Source organism: Actinia tenebrosa, unplaced genomic scaffold (genome assembly GCF_029948245.1).
Source record: "Actinia tenebrosa isolate PJP-AT-01 unplaced genomic scaffold, QUT_ActTen_1.0 PGA_scaffold0__85_contigs__length_37466705, whole genome shotgun sequence".
Classification (NCBI taxonomy): Eukaryota; Metazoa; Cnidaria; class Anthozoa; order Actiniaria; family Actiniidae; genus Actinia; species Actinia tenebrosa.
The window spans coordinates 19,215,005-19,233,330 of record NW_028292569.1 but is presented as its reverse complement, the minus strand read 5'-3'; the positions used below and the strand labels follow the sequence as shown (position 1 = coordinate 19,233,330).

At 37.4% G+C, this 18,326-nt stretch overlaps 2 protein-coding genes across 2 annotated transcripts in view; one reads left to right on the top strand and one right to left on the bottom strand.

Annotated features, from left to right (window-relative positions):
* The first annotated feature begins 1,041 nt into the window (after nt 1-1,041).
* LOC148913656 (uncharacterized) lies at nt 1,042-2,235 on the top strand. The gene is made up of 2 exons (XM_089037277.1): nt 1,042-1,431; nt 1,732-2,235. Exons 1-2 carry the CDS (start codon nt 1,234-1,236, stop codon nt 2,233-2,235), a joined length of 702 nt encoding a protein of 233 aa, XP_088893403.1. The 5' UTR covers nt 1,042-1,233.
* Nucleotides 2,236-12,750: 10,515 nt separating this feature from the next.
* The window catches only part of LOC116298233 (kinesin-like protein KIF2A), a 97,398-nt gene continuing 91,822 nt past the window's right edge, over nt 12,751-18,326 (bottom strand). The window contains exons 25-28 of the mRNA XM_031706616.2: nt 16,507-16,611; nt 14,351-14,426; nt 14,204-14,266; nt 12,751-13,824 (exon numbers count right to left, since the gene is read on the bottom strand). Coding sequence (XP_031562476.2) covers nt 13,745-13,824; nt 14,204-14,266; nt 14,351-14,426; nt 16,507-16,611 — 324 coding nt within the window. The 3' untranslated portion in view covers nt 12,751-13,744. The remainder of the gene's footprint in view (nt 13,825-14,203; nt 14,267-14,350; nt 14,427-16,506; nt 16,612-18,326) is intronic.

Genomic DNA, 18,326 nt, shown 5'->3' with positions numbered 1-18,326 from the left:
GGAACAGATATTCATGTCACGACACAAGGGCAGAGACATCGATCTGGGGGCAGCGTTAGGAGTACGTTAGCGAAAAAGTAGAGATTTGGATAGAAGAAATAAAAAATAAGTTAGCTGAGTTTGCAGTATCACAACCTCAATCAAGTTACGGAGCTTTTACTTTTGACCTGAAACATGGATGGACACACTTTCTCCGAACACTACCAGATATTCAGGATGTTCTAGAACCACTAGAGAATGCATTTTTTGATGTGCTGATAAACAAAGCAATTATCCCAAAATTCTAGGGAAAACATTGGCCCTATTCGTAAAGAGAACACTAATTTAGCAGTGGTAGACAGAGACAAGGCGGATATTATTAACTCTTTTTTTGCTACTGCGGGTGAAAAATTAAACAATGACCTACCTCCACTACAGACAGAGCATATTTCAGTACAGCATGAAAGTGTTCAATCATTATCAAGAGTATTTATAAGTCATTGTTGAAATAAGAAATTGTTGCACAAAAGGTTAACAAGCTGTCATTGAAAAAGTCTACTGGTCCTGATAATGTCAACCCTGCATTTTTGAAACTTGGCGGAAGTGCAATACATCAAAATAGTCCAGCTGCTGCATGACAACATGTCTGCATCAGTCCTGATTGATGGCGAGGCTACCGAGAGGTTCGTAGTAAAGACCGGAGTTAAGCAGGGATGTGTAATTGCACTAACTCTCTTTTCAATATTCATCTCCGCTGTACTACACTTGGTGATGGAGAAGCTCCCACGAGGCATCGATATGCAATACCGGATGGATGGTAAGCTCTTTAACCTCCGACGTCTGAAGGCTAGAACGTTGACTACACACATGACAATACTCGAGCTCCAATATGCTGATGATAATGCCATAGCAACTCACACAGAGGAAGATCTTCAGACAGCAATGAATGCATTCAGCCACGCCTATAATGCGCTGGGCCTCAAACTCAATGCTCAAAAGACAAAGGTTATATTTCAGCCATCACCTGATAGCATACACGGACGACAACAACAACGGATTACAGTTGGTGGGCAGTACCTCAACACTGTTGATAATTTCACATATCTTGGCAGTTGCTTGTCAAGTAAGGCTGATCTGGATGCAGAAATTCAAGTTCGTCTTAGTTCAGCTAGTGGTGCATTTGGGCGCCTGAGAACTCGAGTATTTGATAACAAAGACCTCAATATCAACACAAAGATCAAGGTCTACAAAGCCATGATTCTACCAATCCTGCTTTATGGCTCAGAGGCTTGGACCACCTACAGTCGCCACCTCAAAAACCTGGAGAAATATCATCAGCGATGCCTTCGCCGTATACTGAGCATCAAATGGCAGGACAGACGTACCAACAATAGTGTGTTAGAAGAGGCCAATATCTCCAGCATCGAGACCATCATTATCAAGATAGTTATCGTAGAATGATAAGTTATACACCGTAGTGAAAATAGTAACTGACGTTTCGGATGTTAGTCCTTCGTCGGAGTCAATAGAAAGTAAGAGTAAGAGAGATGTTTATATAGTAGAGGAGAGAGAAAACAAACCAATAAGAAAAAAGCAAGCCATTTAACAAAGGAAAACAAAAGGATCGAAAACAACAATAGGTGGGAAATAACTTAATTATAAGCGAAGCGTTCGTTCATCCCGTGGGGATTAACGGTGCCAAGTGAATGAATTAAGCGCATTTCTTTTGTTTTACGATGATTGTTGCTGCAGTGGGCTAAACACAGACCAAAAACAACTGTTTTATTAGAAACACCGACGCAGTCCACGCTAGTGTTTACTAGCCATCATCTACAAATCATTATCAAGAACCAACTTAGATGGGCTGGGCACGTTGTGCGTATGCCCGTATCCAGACTCCCCAAGAAAATTCTATACGGTGAGCTGACCAATGGAAATCGAAACCAAGGTGGTCAACTGAAACGCTTCAAAGACAATTTGAAGCACAATCTCAAACAATGTGCTATCAACACAGATGATTGGGAGGAGCAGGCTGGCAACAGACCTGGCTGGAGACATGCTATTTACGCAGGAGCGAAGCAAAGTGAACAACGAAGAAAAGAGCACAGAGAAAGACTTCGGTCGCAAAGAAAATCAAGGCAACAAACTTCTCCAACAGTTGAACCAACAGCTACAGAGTTCGTATGTGCTACCTGTCAAAGACGATGTTTTTCTAGAATCGGACATCATAGCCACAAAAGAACACATAAACAATAACAATCATTTACTAAGTAGACATCTTACTCGTTAGAGGGATAGCTTCACACACAATCACGAAGTGGAATGGAAATTAGCTAGGATATCGCCTATAAACAAAGGCGACGATGAGAATTTACCGGCTAACTACAGAACAATATCTCTCCTAAGTGTCCCTAGTGAAATCTAGGAATCTATTGTGAATGACACTTTAGTTAAGCACATATTTGCTACTGACTAATAACTTGGCTACAGACAGACAAAGGGCACACCCGTAAAAAAACTCAACAGAGTTATTATTAACACATCGGACTGGAATATCGAAGACCTGGGTTCGATTCCCAACAAGGGCATTTGATATTTTTCTCTTATTCTCTCTACAGAGTTATTACACTTTCATTTGACAGAACTATGGAGAAAAGAAGTTGATAAATGCAGAGCTGTAGATGTTGCATTTATAGATTTCAAAAAAGCTTTTGATTGTGTTCATCATATTTATCTTTTAGCAAAACTACAAAAGAACTTTGGAGTGTCCAGCCCACTTTTCAACTGGATAAGAAGTTATTTAACTAACAGAAGTCAATTTACTACCGTGAATGGAGTCGCTTCTGACACAAATGCTGTATCAGAGGGAATTCTTCAGGGTTCGGTGGTCGGACCGACTTTATTTACTTTGTACACTAATGATCTGCCATCCTTTGTCTCTTCAGGTGAAGTCTATATGTATGCAGATGACACCACACTCTACTGTGTGGGTAACAATGCTGACCTGGCTGTCGACTCATTAAATAAAGCACTTGGTGTCTAATCAACAGGCTTACCCCTCATCCTACAAAGTGCGAGGCTATGCTAATATCAAAATCCAAAATAATTGGTCCTATTAATGCTATTACACTAGGAAATTCACAGGTCAAATTAGCTTGCATGGTGTTACTATAGATGACTTCAAACTGACGTGGGAACCACATCTAATTGAGCTAAAAAAGACCTTTGCTAATAAACTTAACCTACTCAAGAAGTCTAGGTTTCTTCCAAGACACGCTAAAGAACAAAGTGTGAACTAGTGCTAGCCGTCCTTTTGAAGCGTGTGAACTAGTGCTAACCGTCCTTTTGAAGCGTGTGAACTAGTGTTAACCGTCCTTTTGAAGCGTGTGAACTAGTGCTAACCGTCCTTTTGAAGCATGTGAACTAGTGCTAACCGTCCTTTTGAAGCGTAGGGAGGACAATCTTTCAGTCTTCCAGAATTAGCGTCAGGTTTTGGCTGCAAGAAATTCAAATTTAAATAATTCAAATACTTCATTGGGGAGGGGAAGGTGAGTTGTAAAGGCGGTACACTTGGCTTGGGGGATCATACATTTGTTGCTCATAAAAACATGCTTTTTTTTTTACGACAGAAGCAAAACAAATAACACCATTGATACCTATTTTACTTGGTCTCTCAGAATATGGTAGTTTTTGCCTCAAAATCCAAAATTGTGGAAAATCCCTTTTGGATTGGACTTTTCTTAGGTGGACTGTGGGAATCGACATTTTCTTTGCATTGTTGTTTCATATCAAAATCAATGCTGAAAGTCTAACGTACATCGAACAAGTGTTTTGCAGCAAGTATTTTTAGAAATTACTAAGAAAATAAGGCTTTTATGCAAAGGAAACGGTTAACGGTTCTCCTCAGGAGGGTGTGAATTTATTCCACTTATTTTGCAATTTCTTTTCATTTTTAACCAGCAGGAATAAAAAAAGACGTTCTTGCAAACTTGCTAACTAGTGGCCATGCCAGATCACATGCTAGAACAGAAGGAGAGCGATTGTACACGACCTGCACCATAGAAAGCACATTATCGTGGGTCTTGATTTCAAAGGAACTCATTCATCACCACATCAATGCGAATGAAGTGAAAACAGAAAACGTGAGAAGTGGTGATTTTTATATGTTCAAAAATATAAATCTGTGTGTTTATACACCATTTAATTGATGGTTTGCCTGTGGTGCGACGAAGGTACACATACCACAGGAAGCCCAAATTTTTTCTACAATTGTTTTGAATCAGCTTGGAAAGCAGGTTGTGACTTAAAACCTTCAAGTACGTTCTTGACTGGCCTGTTTTGGTTAACGAACAAAATTAAAGAATGGAGTTCAAAATTTGGTTACGAACATAAAGGGTCCTTTCACTGGATTTTTAAATAGTCATGATACCATATGAGGGAGCGACTTCTTCGCACTCCACTGAAAGGACCTTTTTTTATACTCGAACAGTTAGTGAGACATATTCATCCAAGCAATACAACAAAAACAACACAGCAACAACATATTAAAAGGGATAAATACGTTCTAAAAATTGATTAGGAACTTGAAGGGTCCCTTCACTGGATGTGAACAAATAAGACTATAAGGAGAGACTTTTTCACATTCAGTGAAAAGACCCTTTTACATGCATAATCTAAAACTTAAGTCCGAACCATTTGACAAATAAAATGTCCTTTGGAATCGCTTGGCACTACTTAATCATAATTATAGGATAGTTTGGAAGTTATTGCATTGATTGGGATAGATGTTTTTTTAAGTAAATGCATGCCACACTGCTGGCCATTTGAAATCCTAGACCGGGTGCCGGACAAGAGACAAATCTGATAAATAGAATGTCCATTTGGAATCTTATGCCTTAACGTGATTTAGTAGAATATCTTACCTGGTTTAGGAGAATCCCTTAAATTGATTTATGAGTATCCCCTAAGCTACCTGGTTTAGAAGTATTTCTTTACTTGAAGACATTAAAAAATTCATGATAATGTATACTTTAAAAAGATAGAAAATATTATCTGGATGCAATGCGGTTCAATCTAACATTTAAAAATGTAAGAAGAAAAAATCGACTCCACTTTACCATACCCCCGAGACATCCGCAGAGCTGATGCGGCATATGGACTTCGGACCTGACGGCGATTAAATCCTTCTGCCCTTGGGTGCACGAATTACGCAAGAAAATGTTCTAACCGAAGCATCAGGGGAAAGACCAGCCGGCCCTCAGACCATATCGGCTAATCCCTTGCATCTCTGCCACGCACGGAATCGGTTGAAAATAGAATGTTAAAAAGTCTAGTCAATTCGGTGCATTGTTTTCACGACTATTGTTATGCAGATTCAGCTGGAACCGTGGCCCGGTGGGAAAAACTTGGGCTTCAATAACACTGAGTCAAGTCCGGTTTAGCGAAATTAGTACCTGGATGGGTGACCTAAAACTTATTATTTTTCCTTAAGATTATTTTTCCTTGCAACTTTCAATCGCTTATAATATTAATTTGATTTTGTTTGGAACTGGGCAAAAACTAAAAACTGCCCGTACGCAGCTGTGTATCATGGTGGACTGTTTTCTAAAACACAACAGAAAAAGTCGTTCTTTTTTTAAATAAACGTATTTAAAAGTATTCTTTTTTCTTCTTCAATGACCGTATTTAAGACTAGTATGCTTGACCATATTTAAAAGTATCCTTTATTCAAATGACCGTATTAAAGAGTATCCTTTATTCAAATGACCGTATTTAAGAGTATTCTTTATTCAAAAACACAACAGAAAAAGTCGTTCTTTTTTTAACAGACCTTATTTAAGAGTATCCTTTTTTTTTTTTTTAAATTTTAAAATTACCATATTTTGGAGTATCTTGTTATCTAATTACCGTATTTAAGCGTATTCCTTTTTTTTAAATGACCGTATAATTTTTTAATGACCTTATAGCTATTTAAGGCTTTGCTGACCGTATTTTTTAAATCTTTTTTATCATATTTAGTATTACTACAGTTTCACGATTATATTGTTTGCACTCTACTTTATATTTTCTTTTTACCTAAAAGTTCAATTTGCGTGTTGCATAATTATAAGTAATACCATGGCTCTGAGGGATATTAGGGATTAAATGTCCCCGAAGCCGAGGGAGGTTTAGTGGAAGTCCCGAGGCCGTAATTTGTAATATCATGATCTCCGAGGAAATAAACGAAGTTTGTAGACAGGACTGTAAACCTTGAATACTATTTAGCAAAAAGGTGGAAGTCAATGGTGCATTAGTTCTAATCATCCCTCATCCCTTCTCTCTACCTCATTAATGAAACATGAGGGACAATTAGTTCTAATCATCTATCCCTACTGTTTCATTAATGAGGGACGATTAAAACTGCTCATCCCTCATGATTCACCTATTAACGAGGACCAGCCCCTCATTTACAATCACCGGGGACTGGGTCCTAAGGACCCAATGTAAACAATAGTTTTCGATTTCTTCAAGACTCACCTCCACACATCTACACATGTGGGACGCAAATGAATCATTTACAACGTATGCGCTATGCAGCGTCTCATTTATTTCATTAATACGATGATTTTCGAGGAAGTAAAAGAACGTAGAATGACTTGAAAACTGATTTAGAGTGGTTTTCATAAACCCTTGAAATAAAGTGTAACTAATAAAGCGTAATAGTCAAATGACAGCAAAAGAACACAATGGTATTAGAGTGTACTAAAGTGTATTAAACTAAAGTGTATTTCGCGGGTTTATGAAAATCATTCTAAGTTGAATTACTTGAATAAGAATAAGTTGTTTTCAAATGTGTCTAATCTATATCATCTCAAGGGTGAACTTGAATATTTTCTTTGTTTGATTTGTGTATAAATTTGCAAATGTTTAGCATATTGAGCCGCTCTGTTAGGAAGCTCATTGGAAGGGGTGGGAACCTACAGAAGGGAGAATTAAGGCGATGCTTTGAAGGTGTCCAATGCCCTAAATAACACAACGATGGTAAAGACCCCGGTAAAGGAAGCGGAGAAAAGTACGAGCCTAAGCCAAAATGAAGATGATGTACTGCTTGTCTCAGCATGTGAAGAGTATGAAGAGAAGACAGAGAAATTGAGCACGGGAATTAATTTGGGAGTAGTTTTTCAAGGAGCAACTTTAAACAATGTCAAAATCAAGGTTAATACACTAAATAAGACAAAAGTATATATTACAATCATTTCTTCTGTGTGAATTATTAGTAAATAATAAAAAAAGCAGACGCAAAAATTGATCTAGCACCTGTGTATGTTGAATCAAACGCATATACCAATTCCTCTATCCCACATTGAATAGTTACCTTACCAGGACGACATACTATCTCATTAGCAATGCATCTGATTTGTAACCGGGTCTTTTATAGACTCGGTGCCGATGCTTGCGAGCCGGTCGGTCTACCTCGACCGACCAAGAGTCCCGATGATTGTGATATGAGGGACAAGCTCATGAATAACATGAGGGAGTATTAGTTCTAATACTCCCTCATTAATTATGGATGGGGGAGTATTATAGTTCTAATACTCCCTCATCCATAATTAATGAGGGAGTATTAGAACTAATTTTCTCTCATGCTATTCATAAAGGAGGGATGTTAGTCATTAAACGTCCCTCCAAAAACAATAGATTCCGAGGTGATCATGGTATTATTATATACAACTTTTCTTTTCGCTGACGCGCTAAACCAATCTCTCTACTATGATGATTATAAACCAACCAAGCAGAACAAATCAATTTTGTCAATCTAATGTTTTAAGATTGGAATTTAAACAATAAGGTAATGTTAATGTTAAGACAAAATATCTTATTTTACAGTTGGAATAGTTTGTGCCAGTGCCGCTAAAACAAAAAACTCTATTCTCCTCTTTTTGGAGGTCAGGCGAAAGCATGTGCAGTTAACTTTGACAAGACGTTTAACAATTGCACTATTGAGAACGCCAATAAACAGGGCATAAACATAGTCCGCCGAACTTCAGTTCAGTTTTTAGCAATTATTTCGTAGACGGTCTGTCGCCGCTAGATGACGAGGTCAAGTTGCATTTTGCTTAGTTCGGCTAGAAAAAGTCGCGACTCCGTTATTCTCTCTCCAGTTGCGGTGGTTTCTTTCTCTAATTTTCATAGTTATAATTCTTCTTCTTCCATCAGTCTTCCGGTGTTCTTTTTCCCCCTCTCTCTCTACGTCTCTCCCCAAGTACTAGCGCTCCTTCCTTTCAACGAACTCCTGCTGAATTCCTTCCCTTCCAAGCCAAAACGTTTACTGGCTTCTCGCCCCATGTAAAGGAAACCGAAACTATGGTGGATTCCGGATTCCAAGCGCTGGATTCCGGATTCCGGCCGAGACTCTGGATTACTTATCTTGGTCATTCTCTTAATACTTGATAATGGATGGCTGTTGACTCGATAGTTTATACTTTTTCAACAGCCATACACACTAAACGTGATCTCGCTTTGTAAATATTTATCCTGTATTTTTCATAACTGTTCAACTCTATCTAATTATTCCTATATTTTTGTATTGTAATTTTGTGTGTGAAATAAACTTGACTTGACTTGACTACGGATTCCAAGGGTCTGGATTCCGGATTCCAAAACTTTTGGTGCGGATTCTGGATTCCAAATGGGTGGATTCCGGATTCCATTATAAACTGAATTCCGGAATCCAGAGTGCTGGATTCCGGATTCCAAAGCCTAAACTTTCGTGGATTCTGGATTCCGGATTCCCTTACATGGGGCGAGGCTTACATTCACTTCTAGTTATTACTACTACTTGAACATTCTATAAATCGATGCCGGCTATAAAGTCAAGTTAGTATGAGGTTTTGCGCTTCGATTAGTCATTTAAACTAAATAAAGACGCTGTATATGACTGTATATTCTAATTCTAACATTTAAAATTTTCGAAAAGATTATTTACGAGCAGCTTTGCATACTTGAATAAAAACGAGCTGTTAACTAACTGCCAATCGGGATTCCGGTCACTTCATAGCACAGTGGCAGCTTTACTTCGAGCTACAAATGATTGGTCAATTAATATTGACAAAGGTCATATAAACGGTGTGCGTATATCTATCGACCTTAAGAAGGCCTTCGACACAATTAATCATTAATAATTATACGTAAACTGCAAAACTATGGACTTGGCCGAAATGCCCTTGTGTGGTTCCAGTCGTACTTAAGTAATCGAAGTCAAAAGTGCCAAGTTAATGAAAAGTTATCTGGCTCACGTTTGATAACTTGTGCTGTGCCTAGTGTACATAAACGACTTAACAAACTGCCTTGAGTTGGCGGTTCCTGTATGTGTATATGTATGTGTGTCTGAATGTATGTGTGTATGTGTGTGTGTGTGTATGTATGGGTATGCATGTGTGTGTGTGTGTGTGTGTGTGTGTGTGTGTGTATGCATATGTGTGTGAATGTGTGTATGAATGTGTGCATGTATGTATCTGTGCGTATGTATGTATCTGTGTGTATGTATGTGTGTATGTATATGTGTATGTATGTGTGTGGGGTATGAATGTATAGTGTATAAGTGTGTTCCCATGTTTGCCGATGATACCAATATCATTCTTTCTGCCGATAACCTGAATGACCTCCAAGTCACAATGAGCTCTGAGCTTCATAATCTTAATTGTTGGTTAAAGACAAACAGACTTAGTCTTAACATAGCGAAGACAGAGTTCATGGTGATTGGTTCATGGCAAAAGCTTTCGGCATTAGGCAATCAGATCAAATTGAAATAGAGTTAATCATACAAAACGCTTAGGGCTCTCATTGACGACAGACTGTTTTGGATTCGTCATATCGACGAAATTTCTAAAAAGATCGCTTCAGGAATCAGTGCATTAAGAAGAGTGAGACCGTTTATCTCCACGAAAACTGCAGTTACGATTTACAAAGCCTTAATCCTTCCGCACATGGACTATTGCTGCCAGGTGTGGGAAAGACTAAGTAGCTATTTATCGGACAAACTACAAAAACTGCAAAATCGTGCCAGCAGAGTGATCACCAAAAGTAACTATGAAACTAGGACTGATACCCTCCTTGACTTTTTACAATGGGATAATCTTCAAGCCCGCCGCAAAAAGCTTAAAGCAATAACGATGTATAATTCAATAATTAAAAATTCATTAATAATGCATTAGCATTTGAACCAATTGGAGCGACCATACATGTCACGTCTTTATATAAAGAATACTAATGAGGATGAGATTTTATATAAAGACTCATCCTTATTAGTATTCTTTATATAAAGAGTACTAATGTGGACAACCTTATCAGAATAATAAAGGTGCATCCAAGTTTAGATGAAGACTTAGCCTCATCAAGTTCAGTCTCACGTACGATCATCGACGACCCATAAATCATCGTCGACTAGTGCTCCTGTCTTGAGTTCGGCATGTTGTCTCCAACTTCTGGGAGCATTTTTTGCACTTACTGCGCATGGCAGTGATGTACGAACCTTACTGCGCATGAAATTGCTGTACAAACGATTATCAAAGTATAAAAGTCAATGTCCGCGAGGTATATGGTTGCTTTAATTTAACTGAAATTTGTGAATTATACTTAAAGTTTTTGAAGCCGTTTAATAAACACTACATCATTTATTAAACACTACATAAGCTCACCCCGGAGTATTTGAATGAATAGGCCCTTTGCAGTTAACGGTCACGTGTCTGTACTGGAATGCAAAATTTTTGTTTTTATTTTAAATAGGTGATTCTTTTTAGCTATTTGTAAAGAACTGAATGAAAACATGTGTATCCAGTGTGTTACGCAATGCAGTTTTGTTACGATCTCTCGAAACAGGATGTAGAAAGTTTGTTTGCAGTCCAGTAAATTTCCCCCATGGGAATCAAAATGTTCATTCATTTGCTCTCAGTGAATTAATCAGCACGTGATTGCTTAGCTGCAAAGGGCCTATTGTTCTTCCCAAATATAACTAAATATGAGTTACGTAATCATGAAGTCAAACAAGTCCTACCCGTACCGCGCACCAATTACCTAAAACGATCTTTCAGCTATAGTGGTGCCGATTTATGGAATAGGTTGCCCAAACAAGTAAGAAACGCTGGTTCATTAGCTGAATTTAAGAGCAAACTGAGCCACGTTTCATTATAATTCATCGGATTCGCACACGGCAATCTTGTAAAACACTATATGTATGTATGTGTGTGTGTGTATGTATTTGTGTATGTGTATGTATGTATGTATGTATGTATGTATGTATGTATGTATGTATGTATGTATGTATGTATGTATGTATGTATGTATGTATGTATGTATGTATGTATGTATGTATGTGTGTGTGTGTGTGTGTGTGTGTGTGTGTGTGTGTGTGTGTGTGTATGTATGTATGTGTGTGTATGTATGTGTGTGTGTGTGTGTGTATGGTGTGTGTGTGTGTATGGGGGGTGTGTGTGTGTGTGTGTGTGTGTGTGTGTGTGTGTGTGTGTATGTATGTATGCCTGTATGTATGTATGCCTGTATGTATGTATGCCTGTATGTATGTATGCCTGTATGTATGTATGCTAACTAATTAGTGAAGTCCACTCTGACTCGATGACTGAACAATTATCTGCTTCGATAGCTGAATCGAAGAAATAGTTAACCAAAATAAATTATTGGCCATGTAAAATTGGAAATCTTCGCTTAGAATGAAGGGCTGGGGACGAGTATATAGAAGGTATTGATAATTATTCTTATTCTAAAAGTTTTATTTTCCATGACGAGAAATAGCACATCAAAATTAACAGGTTTCTCAGTATGACTTCGACAGGGACAATTAACGTCCTCAGTAACCATACATTTCTTCTTAATCTTCGAGATGTTTGGAAGGTTGCTACACGAATGGTGATATCCAAATCTTGAAACACCAAAAATTTACTAATTTCTTCGTATTCTTTCTTTTTATGGTGTTTAATTTTTAACTTGGTTAATTCTAAAAAATGGTTCCCAATCCTCACCTAGTTTCTAAAGTGGCCAATTGCAATTTGTCCATTTTGTCGGACAGGAATCTTAAAGAGAAAAACTATTTAATGACTGGGGATCCGAAGCACTTTATGACGTGAAATTTTGCAGAGCAGTAGCCTGATATCCCCGAGACCTTTGGCTGTCGAGGATTTTTTAGATAGGTTATTAACCTTTGCAGAGATATTGTAAGAAAAACAACAAATTGTAAATTTTAAAGGTAAAAGTTCCGCCTCAAATATCTCAAAATCGGGCTTTACGATTTTCTCTAAACTTCGTATAAATATAGGCAAACGCCTCAAGATTAGTGTCCAGTGCGGCATTTTTATAGTTTAGATCGAATATAAGGTGTAAAATTGCTGCTAATTCAAAACAGTGACGTCTCTGTTTCGTTGCTATAGTAACTCAGATGCAAATGAAATGTAGATTGTTTTGCTTTATTTGCATGGAAAACGTTGGTTATGTGAAATCGTTCTGTATATATCTTCAGCGCCATTTCCAATATTTTGTTACCGATCCTGTGGTATGGGTTATGTAGCGGCAGCCACAAGTGCCAAGCAAAGCTCACAGCCTACCACAGTTTGTGGTTTTTCTTTTTGTTTAAAGCGCCTAGAGCAGATTTGGATAGGCGCTATATAAATATTAATTATTATTATTATTATCCGTGAGACAATCGCCAGTTTGGATAGCTCATTGTTTTTATTTTCAGCAGTGAAAGGAAAATCAATAAACACAAATAATCAGTCGCTGTAGTACACTCTACACTCGTAATTATTTTATTGGACACACATTTAAACATAAATAAAAACAATGTGGATTACACTTAGTGTTCTAACAAGGAATCGATCTGGCTGAAGCGTACCACTACAATAAGCCAGTTCGTACTTTAAGAATCGTTTTCAGGGAGCATGCGATTTTATCCCGAATTGATAATGCGAATGCGCACTGATAACGATACTAAAACTACGAACTGGCTTATTCAAAGAGTAATCCAGTACCGCTAGAAAGCTGGATTTACATTGCTCCCTAATTACAGTACCGCTTTTGTAAGGTTAGGTTTAGTGCTATTGTTTGGAAGACCAATCTATTGCTTTTTAATCCAATCATGTAACTCGTTTCGAGCGGTACCGGCTTGCTCTATTCAAATCAAGTTCAATTCTATCATCTTGATTTTAAATAAATAAATATGCAAATTTACTCTATAGAGAACCAGATGAAAGTTGTAAATTCGACCGAGCCAGGGATATTCGCCTACTGTTAATCAGGTGTCACTAAACATTACAACTTTGAAATATGTGTTAAGCGAGTGAATATCAAGCTTAAATCTTACAGCCACCATGATTTTCAAAGGTTTGTTGCACTTCTATACAGAAGACATACAATAATAAAAAAAGACTCCTAACACTTCGGGGATTGATTACTGAACTCCGTCATCTTACTTTTTACCAATTTGTGATTTTCATTGATTTTCATTTTTTTTTTGTTTGTTTGTATGTTTAGTTGTCTAGTACTCCTATGTTCCCAAGTTGAAATAAAAGGCATTTCTTAAATGAACTAGCTTTACCCATCCAACATCTTGAAGCAAAACGACGATTCACTCGACTTTGTTTTAAAACTTAATGATGCACTTCTTTGTTAAAGAAATATTTGAACACTCGGCTGGTGCTGCTGCTGCTGATTCCAGGAGGTGGTCTAAGCGCCCATATCCAGCTGCTTTATATAGAATCTTCTAATTCAGATCGTACTCCTAATATCCTGGCAGCTTGCGTATGTTTCGACTCGCCATTTCCTCTTCCTCTAATTGTTTTCGGAACATTCCAACTTTTTCTTTTAAAGTAAATAAGTAAATAAGTAAAGTTAGGTATTTTCCAGTCTCCCAATAGACAATTTTACTAGCGATTCACAAAGACATCTAATAATGTATAAATCAGCCAACATCTGATCTTCGAAATTGCTATAAAATCTGCTCCTACCACCCCAATCCACATACCGTTTACAAAAGCACAAAGCACTCGCGCACTTACTTTCTGTGCTGCAACACGCGGTTTTCTATTTTTAAATACAGTAAATGGTTTAGGAGTAGCAATAACAAACTCATGGATTTGCCATAATGTGCAAATGACTTTGGGATGTTCAAAAATCGATCAGCGCTACGTTTTTTGATATTGCTGGGTGAAGAAAAGGCTATATATATATCGGCTACTACCTCTGAGCTCTGAGAACTTCTTGATCTTCTGTGCAAGAATGTCGTCCAAGCGTTTTACGTAATCTAAAAAAGTTATCAAGACATGTTTTAAATCTGTAATTATTTTTTCACTATAGAGCAGTCAACTTTGTATTTATGGACACTGACCTTCAACGTCGTAGTCCACATCGTTATCGATTCGCTCCACGAGCTTCTCTTCTTCAGCAAGGAGTGTTTTTGCTTCCTGTCAACGTGAACATATCATTTGATAAGTGAATAAACAGGAAACTTAACGGGGGAAACCTGCACTGCCATTTTGGATATGTGTTCTTTCGTTATTTTACTTCAATGAAAATTAGGGAGGGTTACGTTATTTCCGGAAAGTGGTAAGGATGAGATATCGCATATTAAGGGAGGTTGAGCAGTATTGCAGGGTGATAAAGAGGGGGGTGATACTTTTGTAAAGCTTTCCATGGAATTTGCTGACCCCCCCCCCCCTTCCAATAAATAATAAATGAAAGACCCCTAACGTCCGAAACGTCAGTACAGTTAGTACAGAAGTAAACTTATTTACGCCGTGTTTATTTTCCCTCCTTTTTCGCTTGTTGTATTTAACGCAGCAATGCAGCCCCAACTAGTAACCGCTAGTCATTACTAGTGTTTAGTTTAATTTTAGACTTGAATATAGTTTCTCGCGTTGTGATTGGTCGAGCGACTAGTGATTATGAGACAAACGAGAGGTGATTATGAGGTTTCCCAAAGTTTGCCAGAGCAGTGTTTTAATCCTGAATTTCGTCTTTGTTCAAGTCTAAAATTATCCTAAAATCATATTCTAGTATAAAATTATCCTCAAATAATTATTCACCTCATACTCGTGATTATGGTGAATATTCACCGATAATCACTTCGCCTTCGATAGCAACGCGACGTAGTTTTAAAGCTGCTTACGATTGCGATTACGATTACGACGCTAGTGTAAACAAGGCTTTACTTATTAACGTTTTACAGCAAACTTCAAACTGTATTATAAATAATGTGAAATAGTGAAACAAGAGGTTTGAGGGAAAAAGACAGAGGGTAAAAGAGAAGCAACTAAAATGCTAATGACCTAATCCTTGGCAGTGATTGGTGCATAATCAAATCTTCCTCACAACTTCCTGGATGCAAAGGCCGGAACCGACAGTGACGAGAATTTGACAGCCGGTGTGAAAAAGAGAAAAATCTATTGTGGATACCATTTTGTGGCCATTGTTTTTTTTAAACTCACTTTTCGGTGTTTGGAAATCGGATGAAATACTCTTTGTTTGATATATTACTTAGCAGTCAGTACACCACTATACTGCCTTCAGATACACTCACAATTCTGACCTAAAATAATTAATATGGCTATAATAAGATAAGGAAATGGAAAGCAAAATACCATAAACCAAAGATCACAATGAACATGGAAAAGTGACGTAAGAAAATACTATGGCAACATCAGAATCCTTGCTATGGCATCCAAAATATTCATTTAAAAAATCATAACTCAGGAATCAAATGGTTATTTTTTTTTAATCCGGAATATTAAAACTTTGTGTCGTAGTCGTCTATTTGGTGAAAAGAGAAAAAAATATGTAAGAGGACATTCGTAAAAATCAATAAGATTTGTTTTGAATAGTTCCTTTTCGAAAACATAAACCAAAGCCATAAGAAAATTTGAAGAAATATATTTCACCGCAATTTTTTTTTCTTTCAGTTTTAAAAATATAAAAATGTTTGTCAGTAATAAAGCACGCAGGAAGTGACGTAGGCACAAATGAAGTGTAAGGAGAAGCACGAGCCGTAGGAGAATTTTTCTCACACTTTTTGAGTGCTTATGGCGCTTCCTAAGTGCTTTATGAGCGGAGCAGGGAAAAGGCTGTTTTATTCGTTTTATTGTAAAGTTAACAATTTTATTTCGGTATTGAATTTATTTACGCAAAAAGAAAGAAGGTCGCAGGATCTAGCAGAACCTCGCGCGCGCGGATGACGTCAGCACTGTGCTGCGTTTACTAATAAAGCACAGTTTTCGACCAATAAGAGTGCACGTACTATTCTAACTATATAATAAAGTATAATACTGCAGTGGTTCTTGATTACAGACTTGTTTACTCAGATAGCCTCCTTTCAGTGTCAGAATATTCACAAATACTTAGCAGTAAAATAAAAAAATACATAACAACTACGCATGCGTACCTTAATTAGCTTGCATTTGTATTTCACGCGTGAACATTATTTGTGCTTGCGTTTACAATTTCGTTGTTTGTGTTAAAGCAGGCTTATATATCAACTGTAGTTCTTACCTCGATACTACTCTTGTGATCATCGACCAACTTGTCTTCAATATCATTCAGTTGATCCACGGCGTCGTGGAATGTGTACAGCTCTTGAGACTGGTCCCCGGATCCCTGCGATTTATTTATTATTTTTTTTAGAAACAAATAATAATTAATAGAAAAAAAGTTGCAGAAAGGGTGCTGCCAGGGAAGAACTGAATCCTCATATATGGCAGCCCCCACTAACTAATAACAATGAAATTTCTGGTAGAAAAGAAAAAAAAAAGATTACAATTTTAATAAAGATAAAGAAACTATAAAATATAAATATATTATAAAATCGTTAAAAGTTATTGGAACTAAAAACATGGAAATAATGTAATACTATTTAAAAAGAAAGAAAATGAATAGGATAAAAATTTACTAGTTCTCCTTGAATAAATAATCTCTAAGACCTTTCTTGAATTTAATATAAGAGAATTACTATGAACTAAGGCCTAGGGCAAACGTCGAACTTTCAATGCACCGAACTCATTAAAAACAATGGATATCAGGTGATAATGAGGCGGCATTCGTTGATGTAATTAAGTTCGATGCATGGATAGACTTGCTCCAAGTCTCGCTCGTTATTTTTTCCGTTGGCGAGTCGTCGAATTCAAATTTCGGCACTTCGGGTTCCGACAGATTTCCGAAGGGAATGGCCGAAAAAAAAAAGAAAAGCGAGAAGGACTGGCTCATGGTGATCTAAATGAAGCCGACAGGATTTGATTCCTAAATTTTCTAATTTTCTCAACTGATCTCGCATCAAGGAAATAAAAGGCTAGCTGGATGACGAGAATTTTACACTTTGTGGTCTTGGATAAGATAATCTCTTGTGATTTTGATTCAAAATCCACATCATTTTTACATTGGAATGCTTCGAAAGCAAACGGGAATAACTGATGTATACAGTGGACTTTCCTGAACCCGTTGGCTGCGAAATAAAACAATCTTTTCACTCAAGACGACTGCTAATAGCTTCCGTCTGATAATTTTTAAGATTTCCTAGCTTTAGAACATGTGAGAGAATGATAAGGACTGGGCTCCCTGTGGAGGGAGTTTGAGTGACATGTGAGAGAAGAGCCGTGAGAGCACGAGAGATGTGTTTGGAGAAAAGGATGTTGTGAGAGAGAATCGGAATTGTAAAGAGGATAAACTCGTTATTTGGATTAAATCTTAAAGCAGGAGTTGGAGACTATATTCATAAATTATCGTACAGAACATTCTTAACTGCATCGATGGCTTTTTTCCCCATAACTTTTGGACTAATAAATACAAGAACCAAATCAAATTTTACCAATGGCCGACGATAAATGATAAAGTCGTGTAATACGACTCCCCCCTGACATAGATTTGGTCTCTCATGTTCTTGCTCCTCATTGGTTAAGAATCATTCGATATATTACGTCAGCGAACAGAATCCTGTCCGCGAATATTAATGAGATGCCGAGTTTTACAAGTCTCGCTCGCTTTTCAATTTTTTCGGTCATTCCCTTCGGAAATCTGTCGGAACCCGAAGTGCCGAAATTTGAATTCGACGACTCGCCAACGGAAAAAATAACGAGCGAGACTTGTAGCAAGTCTAATGCATGGAGGGTTCGACGTTTGCCCTAGGCATCATTGTTCTGGCAGATCGATCCATATGTTAATATACCTAATCCAAAAGGAATATATATATAGATGTTAGTTAGTTGGTTAGATGTTAGTCCAAATTTTGTAGTCATGCATGAGCAGACCTAGTACGACATTTAGAAAATACTGAGTAATCTTGTAATTTGACTTTAGAAAAGCCATTAATAAACTAAAAT

Excerpts from the sequence above, each read along its gene's own strand:
- LOC148913656 (XM_089037277.1), top strand. The coding sequence starts at position 1,234 with ATGATTCTACCAATCCTGCTTTATGGCTCAGAGGCTTGGACCACCTAC. Across the intron at positions 1,432-1,731 it reads TCATTATCAAGATAGTTATC|TGGGCTAAACACAGACCAAA; the intron begins GTAGAATGATAA and ends TTGTTGCTGCAG.